Raw genomic sequence first — 9,021 nt, 5'->3', positions numbered from 1 at the left:
GAAATTACAAGTTGACTGACTGTTCATACTTCATATGTCAATCGGTCAATGATCAGTAAATCGGATAATCATATTCACATTTCAATCAATAGATTTGATGTAAAGAAATTATCGCATAAATTCATTGATACCTCATAATATCTATAGCTTAATCTATAGAATGAGAAAATTTTTATTTTTTTAACTCTTATTACGAAACCTAGGTATTGTGTCTTTTTAATACTGTGACAATTTATGATTATATTCTGTATAGGTACGTCAATTACCTACAGTGCTCCAATCCAATTATGCATTGTTGTCAACGTCATAAATCACCTGTTCTGCAAATAAAAAACAAACTTTGAATTTAATAGTTAACTATATTTAAGGATTTTTAGGACCATAATATTAAAATCGCATTTTGAGAAAAAATTATAAACTACCATAATATCATGCCTGTTCCATGTAAAACAGGCTGTGGCAAAAATGCTATGCTAAAGGTAACCTCAATTTATGAATATTTGTAAACATATTTCTATGAATGTTTGTAATATTATTAAAATAATAACTCACTATTCTAGCGGCCAAAAACTGGAGATGCATTGTGCAAAGAGTGTTTCTTTTGGGCGTTCGAGACAGAAATCCATTTCACGATTACAAAAGGGGAATTGTTCAAACGCGGAGATTCCGTCGCTATAGCCGCTTCAGGTGGTAAAGATTCCACAGTTCTTGCTCATGTGCTCAAAACGTTAAATAAGCGTTATGATTATGGCCTCGATCTCATGTTATTATCCATAGATGAAGGAATAACTGGATATCGAGATGATAGCCTCGAAACTGTAAAGCGCAATAGAGACGACTATGAGATGAATTTAAAGATACTTTCGTACAAATATCTGTATGGTTGGACAATGGATGAAATAGTCGCTCAAATAGGACGTAAGAATAATTGTACTTTCTGTGGTGTGTTTCGAAGACAGGCGTTGGATAGGGGGGCTGCTATGTTGAATGTTAAATGTATAGCAACAGGGCATAATGCGGATGATATTGCTGAAACTGTGCTTATGAATGTGTTACGAGGGGATATAGCAAGGTTGAAAAGGTGCACAGCTATTTCTACGGTAAGATTGAGTTTTTATAAGTGAAATCTATCATCATTTTCTTATGAAACATTGTGTAACTTTATATAATGAGGATATTAAATTAAAAAACATTGTAGATTATTTTTTTGAAGTTTGATTTTTTTTATTACAGGGTAGTGAAGGTACAATACCTAGAGTGAAACCTTTGAAATATACATATGAGAAAGAAATAGTAATGTATGCACATTACAAGAAGCTGGTATATTTTTCTACTGAGTGTATTTTTGCACCAAATGCATACAGAGGCCATGCAAGAGCTTTGCTAAAGGATTTGGAAAAGATCAGACCATCTTGTATCATGGATATCATATATTCAGGTATGTAAAGTATAGTTTAATTATTATTAAAGAACAATAAAAAATGTGATATATCAGAATAATCTTATATATACAAATGAATCGCAAAATGTGTTGGTAAGCGCATAACTCGAGAACGGCTGAACCGATTTCGATAATTCTCTTTTTATTATATTCCTTGAAGTACGAGGATGGTTCTTATGTAGAGAAAACGTAAACATGTACCACGGGCGAAGCCGGGGCGGACCGCTAGTTTTTAATAAATTTGAAGAATTTCTATGTTAAACTTATTAAAATATTTTACTTTTTAGGTGAAACAATGTTAGTTAAAGAAGAGGTCTCCCTCCCATCACAGAGAGTGTGTTCCAGGTGTAATTTTGTGTCCTCCCAAGAAGTGTGCAAGGCTTGTGTTCTACTAGAGGGTCTTAACAAAGGTCTGCCCAAACTCGGCATAGGAAAAAGTTCAAAAGCAAAGAAAATGCTAGAAGATTATAACGCAAGACAGAAATTGGCGGCTGAAATAGAAGAAATGAATGAGGACTTCAAGAAAAACAACTGTGTGTCTAAGGGTAAAGTGTGTAAAAGTGGGTGTAATAGAAATAGTGACGTAAAATCGACACATAGCGATGCATGTAGTAGTAACTGTGGTTGTGCTTCAAAGGACTTAGTGTTACCAGAAAATCCAAAAATTAATAAGTTATTACAAGAGTATGGTTTGCCAGATTCAAAAGACATAAATAATGTAACGTCAAATGGAAAAGATTTAAGTGATTCGGAAAATGATGAAAATATTTTATTAGAAGAAAATACATGTGCAGGCGCTTGTGGTAATGGTTTAAGTATAGCATTTTGACCCTAATGTACACATAAATAATTATTGTGTATATATGTATTTACATTATTATTTGTATATCTATTGTAAATAAAAATCATTTATTTTAAATTATACACTTTATTCCATCACAATAACATTTAAATGCTAGGCATTGTTAGTTTTCTAATAGAAATAAATATCTTATATTTTAATAGCACTATAATACAAAGCACAATATTTAAAATCTCGAGTACTTTAGTGTTATTCCAAATACATAATATCTTGAGCTTCCAACTGATTGTGAACTTCACAAAATTAATAACATTTCTTTAATTTAAAGTTAAAATTGCATTGAAATCTTGGATGAATCGTCATCTATACAGTTAATTACAAGATTTTTAGTTAAATCAAATGCATAAAATAAATGATATTTGTCTATGTTATAAAAGCTGGTGCACGAGACTCTATCCTCTCCCTGCAAATTGGGCAATTGTCGCGAATATTTTCCGAACAGTCTTCACAAAGGCACACATGTCCACACGGCAACAATATTATCTGAAATAATATAATAATTTTTAGTTATAATTAAACTTTAAAGTTAGTTCGTCATATTACTAAGTAGACTGGAAGTAATTCTTTAATTTTATCCTAATTCCTAAGACAGGCCAGTTCGAAAATATCAAGTTAAAAATTGGTCAAGTTCTTTTTTCAAAAACACCTTAAAGATTGTAGAACCTACTTTATCTATGATCCTCAAAAAAAACCACCAACCAACCTCCTTCAAATGAACTTGAAAAAAAAAAGCCCGCCAAATACCTCTTTAGGATTATCTGTGCACACGACCCACTGTTCTGTGCTCTGCATTCTCTCCTCCCAGCTGCCAATTGCCGCTTCATGCTCTCCTAGTACACTACACACATCTTCTCTTTATTTAGTTACCTCATCACTGGCAACCTAAACGACTATTCAAAAAAAAAACACCAACCATCCTCCTTGGAATTACCGTGCAAAAAAAAATAGAAAAAAAACTCGCACCAACTAACCTCCTTAGGATTATCTGTGCACACGACACACAGCTGCACGTCACTAAGCCCCTTATCTCTGTTCTGAGCTCTCCGTTCTCGCCTCCCGGCTGCCAATTGCCGCTTCATACTATCTTCAGCGGCGCGTCGTTTGCGCCGTTTCATGTATTTATAAGCTATCCGACCAGACGCGACGGCGGCTACCGTTCCAAATACCACTATTAGCACCCTGTTGATTAGTATGTTGAGTTTAATAACGAATTTGCATTTCTGTTGTATTTTTCGCTTATTGTCGTATTATTTTTTTTACTTTATCAAGCTGAAATGGAATAATGCAAACACAAAAGCAAGATACGACGTATATAATTATCATAAATGAAAATTGATCTATGAAATATCAGGGAGTCCGTAATATAAAACACATAATAAACACAAAATAACTTCATATGAATATTTTAAAGCAATAAAACTTACTTTTTAAAGAAAATAAGACACAATTTAGATGCCCTTATAAGTAACATTATGTGAAGCACTAAACGTAAACATGTATACAGTTGAAAAATAAAAGTACAATGGTCAAGAAGTTACATCATGAATAATGTATTATTTCAGACTAGATTTCCGCCCGCGGCTTCGCCCGCGTTTTCAAAGGAAAACCCGCATAGTTCCCGTTCCCGTGGGATTTCCGGGATAAAACCTATCCTATGTGTTAATCCAAGTTACCCTCTATATGTGTGCTAAATTTCATTGTAATCGGTTCAGTAGTTTTTACGTGAAAGAGTAACAAACATCCATACAAACTTTCGCCTTTATAATAGTATTAAGATTTCAGACAAACAAATTAGCTTTGAAAAATAATGAATTGTTGTGTTTTGTATGTAGATGTAATATCTATAATAATATTATAAAGCTGAAGAAATTGTTTGAACGTGCTAATCTCAGGAACTACTGGGCCGATTTGAAAAATTCTTTCGGTGATAGATAGCCCATTGATATAAACCAAAGAGAGAAGAGCATATTTATATCACTGAACATTATTATTTATATTATTCAAGAATTACCTCAACAAATCCCGAGAACTAGCCAACCTCTTCAACAAGCTAGATTTGGTCGCCGTCGTCAAATATAACGGCAGACCGTCTTTCGGCGGTTGTATTTTCAGTCCCGAGCTGTTTCTGCTGAGTTCTCCAATCGCCGTGATGTAGGAACCGTCGCGTAACATCTCCTCCATGGTTTGGAGACCTCGCTGACGAACACCAGAAAAGAATCCCCACACATGATCTATGACTCCTGGTGACATGGGCTCAAACTTGTCCGATATAACATCAAGGTCTGGAAGGATATAATTTTTTTTTATTAATTAGTTATCAGTCCAATGCTTTTAAATAATTTATTGTGCATCTATATCATAAATTGAAAAAGGTGATTTTGTTTTTGTTCAATATTGAATTTTAAAATTTTATTTGACAAGTTTTCTTAAACTTACAGAAATCAACACAATAATTGATCAATGAAATAAATTTTATAAGCGCAGTACACTAACTTTATGCATTTTGTATATATTATTTAATTTTTTAAAGACAAATAATCACCCAATAATTCCGCGGCCAAGGCATCAACAATTTCAATGCTATGTTTCCCATTTGTGAGCACAAACGGTGTCGCATTACACACCTCGTGGATGGTGCGTGTCTGATCTGACCAGAAACCAGCTGATGTTCTGGCTATCACATGCTCTTTTATTGTCAACCTGACGATAGAGTTAAAATTTAAATAAATATTTTCAGGATAATTTTCACAGATGGCACGATCTGATCCGATACTAAGCTTTCGCTTGTGTTATGGAAACCAAATGGCTGCAAACATACATAGATATTTTTTTTATAAATACTGATATAGATAATTAACACTCAGACAGCAAATAACTTTGTTCATCACACAAATATTTGCATGGAAGGCAGGGTCACTACCAACTAAGCCAACCGGTCTGTCAATTTAACCATATACATTAAATTGTATGTATATGAATCGGCTTATATATTGCATATTTATTATTAGAAAAAAACTATGATGCTTCCAATAAGTTGTACTTATTAAAAAAAATATTCTTATATGCCGAAATCATAAACAATTTAACCCATTGAGCCCCGAACGGCCCGATCGGTCCACGACACAATAGATTTTCTATTGTGTCTGTGATTCCGGGGCCTGAGTTATTACAACAACTTCATGAAAATGTTTATTGAACACAACCATATTTATGAAACAAGAAAAAGACTGTACCTTTGTATTACACCAGTGACAGACTGATTATAATTACTAGTTATTGGGTTGCCAAGTGGTTTTACAAGCCCTCTTATCACAACATAGGGTATCACACAATTTGGGTATTTGTTTATCTCTTTCTGAAGATTTGAATCTATGTCCAACACTGGTGCTGTCTGAAATAATAAGTATTTTCTATAAATACTGTGACATGATTTTTATTAGCTCTTAATCTAAACTTATGAATATTTTTCCGATTAAAATATTCCTATAATTCGGTTGTAGGATAGATTTTCGTACTCCATTGTCATAGTGTTTTTTTTTTGTTATGAATTTAGATAAGCTAACATATCTTTTAAATAAAAAATAATTACCTGTAGCGCGTTTAGTATGTGTTTACATTTGCTCAGCTGTTTTACACAAAATCCCAATATTATAGAGTCTATACTTAATACAATAGCTTCCGCAATTACTTCCGAAAGAAAATCCATTTTAATGTAAGCTTTGTTTTACTTTAGAAACATAAAATTTTGATTAATGCTTCTCTTGTTTATTTAGAGTATTCACATTTTAGGAGTGATCACCTCCGCTAGGAGTAATAGTGTTCTGTGGTGATCACTGTTATCTAATTAATAAAATAACCTCAATTTGTAAAAAATATATTTGTTTGACAATTGACATTGTTTTGACTTTTGACTGTAGTTTGAAAAGTTTTGAAAATTCTGACTATGACACTTTAGGCCGACCAAACATCGTAAGGGCGCTTGTGCACTACAAGGAATTTTACTGTCCGGCATTCCGATTTTTTACGGTCCGGTTTGGCATGAAAAATCCGATGAATTGGCTTGTGCACCTGTCCGTCTTTACTCGGATCAGTGCGGTACAGTTCAAGGAAGTTTGGCGGTAGAATGCTATCATATTTTTTTTTGCATTTTACAAGAAACGAGTAAAAAATATGAAATATTATATTACTTCGTAAGATATATTATTCTATAAAAACTAAAGTTCCGTAAGAGATTTAAAATGCGTGTTTCACTTATTTATTTTAATCGGTGACGAGGAGCTAAATCTATTCCCACTTGAACTTTAACTTACCAACACTTACTTAGATAATAATTATAGGTCAATGCTTGGTCAATGTATATAAAATAACAATACCGACTTCTCAAATCTCATTGCCAGCTAAAAGAAAGTAAAACAAGAGCTTGCTTTCAATTGGCATATGCAATAAAAAGAGTAAAATCCAAGCAAGTGGGCACTCGAAAACAATTATACCTACAGCGACTCGTAAACTCAAAAAACCATCCGGAATAGGGAAAAGTAAAATGTCGGACAGTAAAATTACGTATAGTGCACAAGCTAGTATTTAGATTAATGGCGTGCCATACCGGACCGTAGAAAATCGGAATGCCGGACCGTAAAATTCCTTGTAGTGGACAAACGCCCTAAGAATTTTTCTGTCAAGAAATTTCTGATGCCCGCCGGACGCACTCTTTTCATACATTTTGTTAGGGATAGTCGCATACTACACAGAGCAAGTAATTGGCATACTATCAGAATTCTGACGTGTCGGATGTCTGCTTCTGATGGGCGCCGGATGCAAACGATCGGACGTCAGAATTTTTCAGTTTTCTGATCAGAAATTCGGAAGGCAGCCTCTCCAAGTCTCCACACATCCATACTTAATATTATAAATGCGAAAGTAACTCTGTCTGTCTGTTACTCAATCACGCCTTAACTACTGAACCAATTTGCATGTTTGGTATAGAGCTATTTTGGTACCCGAGAAAGGACATAGGCTACTTTTTACCCCGGGACATAGGATAGGTTTTATCCCGGAAATCCCACGGGAACGGGAACTATGCGGGTTTTTTTTTGACTGCGCGGACGATGCTGCGGGTGGAAAGCTAGTTTTGTATACAGGGTGTAATCGTTAAGTGTGCACAGGCGATTATTCCGTAACTATAGCAGATATAAAAAAACTTTAAACGGATATCGAAAGTACACTACCTAATGAGTAAAATGACAATAATAACTTTAAAAAAAAATGTTGTGTGGTTTTATTAAACCACGGTAAAAGTGAAACTGTTCGAACGGTTCCGAACACTGCTTTATACCTACTCGGCAGCCGACCGTCACGCACACCGTCACGCGACATGCGCTACACAGACCAAAAAGTTTGAGACGATGTAATAAAATTTTCACTTTAAAAATTGGTTGTTTGTAAAGTAGGTTTACGATCGAGATGTTTACGTGATAACGTCTTATTGGTGGCAGCGCTCGAAATGAGACGGGAGATCGGTCCGTCTCTCTCTCGTTATACCTGCGATCGCGCTCGTGAGGTTTTGGTGTGACACAAGTTTCTGAACATGTCACCCTTATTCGGTATTACCACAGTATTACAATTATTCCTACAGTAAGGAATCGCCTTTGATGTCGCGCGATGCCGCCGCCAGCGTAGGTACTTACGCTGCCACACGAAAATACGCTAGGGTTGCAACAAATGGGAAATAAAACAATTTTGATTATTTATATTATGATGAAATCATTTATTCATATGTACATTCAAAATAATTGCGATTATTAAATCTGATGTAATTATTTGTTCATAAATATATAATTACAGATATTGCACTGCTAAATATTATTTACGTGGACACTTTATTTTTGGATGTTCTTAATTGTATATTATACCATTTAACTAAGTAATGCATTCGCATTGGGATGTACAATCTGATTAGAAAATAATGAGGACAACATATACATAGCTTTGATTTTAATTCAACAGATACAATTAATACAATCTTTCTGAAATATTGTTTCCTTCTGGGATTTCAATGTAGATTTACATCCGTAAACGAAACAGTTTTTGCGCGTCATAATAGAATATGTAAGTACCTATGTATAATAAAATTATTACACAAAAAATACGACTGCGTCGTCCTTTCGCGATAGTTAATGCAAACTCAGCGTGATTGCATTAAGCGGCCCGCGTCGCCCGACCCCCCGCCAGTTCCCCTCCGTTTCTCTGCACAAGTACATTCGTCGCCATACTGTAGGATGGTAATACTGTGGTATTACCATCCACCGCATAACTGCTATCTAGATATTTTATAATCTGTGAACATATTCGAGTCTCCGACTTTCGCGTTTTTTCGCGTTTGGCGTGATATATAGGTAGTAACACAGACATAGATAGACTACGCAAGTACCGCGATCTGTATGAAAACCAAGCGTGTCATATTTTTTGTACTGACCTTGACGCGTTATGACGTCACGAGCGCTTTTTAGTGATGGTAATTTCATTTTACGCTAAATCGATTAGGACGCCACTCGCGCGGCGATTCTAGTATCGTCCTATCCCATCGAAGTAAATCGAAAGAAATCAGATCAAACTAGATCTATGTCTAAGAGGTAATTAACTAAATGAATCGTAATCGATTACTAAATCGATTCAAGACAGAAAAATGATAATTACCATAGACAGAGGAATGATAAAATAA

At 34.7% G+C, this 9,021-nt stretch overlaps 2 protein-coding genes across 2 annotated transcripts; one reads left to right on the top strand and one right to left on the bottom strand.

Moving 5' to 3' along the window:
• Positions 1-291: 291 nt before the first annotated feature.
• Ctu1 (Cytosolic thiouridylase subunit 1) lies at positions 292-2,372 on the top strand. Its single transcript, XM_090105531.1, has 4 exons — positions 292-479; positions 561-1,100; positions 1,234-1,438; positions 1,729-2,372. Exons 1-4 carry the CDS (start codon positions 432-434, stop codon positions 2,268-2,270), a joined length of 1,335 nt encoding a protein of 444 aa, XP_089961657.1. The 5' UTR covers positions 292-431; the 3' UTR covers positions 2,271-2,372.
• Positions 2,373-2,656: 284 nt separating this feature from the next.
• LOC149905609 (mitochondrial E3 ubiquitin protein ligase 1-like) lies at positions 2,657-6,234 on the bottom strand. Its single transcript, XM_090105532.1, has 7 exons — positions 6,138-6,234; positions 5,893-6,102; positions 5,537-5,694; positions 4,846-5,003; positions 4,315-4,585; positions 3,275-3,482; positions 2,657-2,786 (listed from the first exon to the last, which is right to left on the bottom strand). Exons 2-7 carry the CDS (start codon positions 6,007-6,009, stop codon positions 2,667-2,669), a joined length of 1,032 nt encoding a protein of 343 aa, XP_089961658.1. The 5' UTR covers positions 6,010-6,102; positions 6,138-6,234; the 3' UTR covers positions 2,657-2,666.
• Between the last annotated feature and the right edge of the window lie 2,787 nt (positions 6,235-9,021).

Source organism: Colias eurytheme, chromosome 9 (assembly GCF_061535395.1).
Source record: "Colias eurytheme isolate Ceu_HAF_F1 chromosome 9, ilColEury1 Martin Lab GWU primary, whole genome shotgun sequence".
NCBI lineage: Eukaryota > Metazoa > Arthropoda > Insecta > Lepidoptera > Pieridae > Colias > Colias eurytheme.
This window is presented reverse-complemented; position numbering and strand designations above follow the sequence as displayed.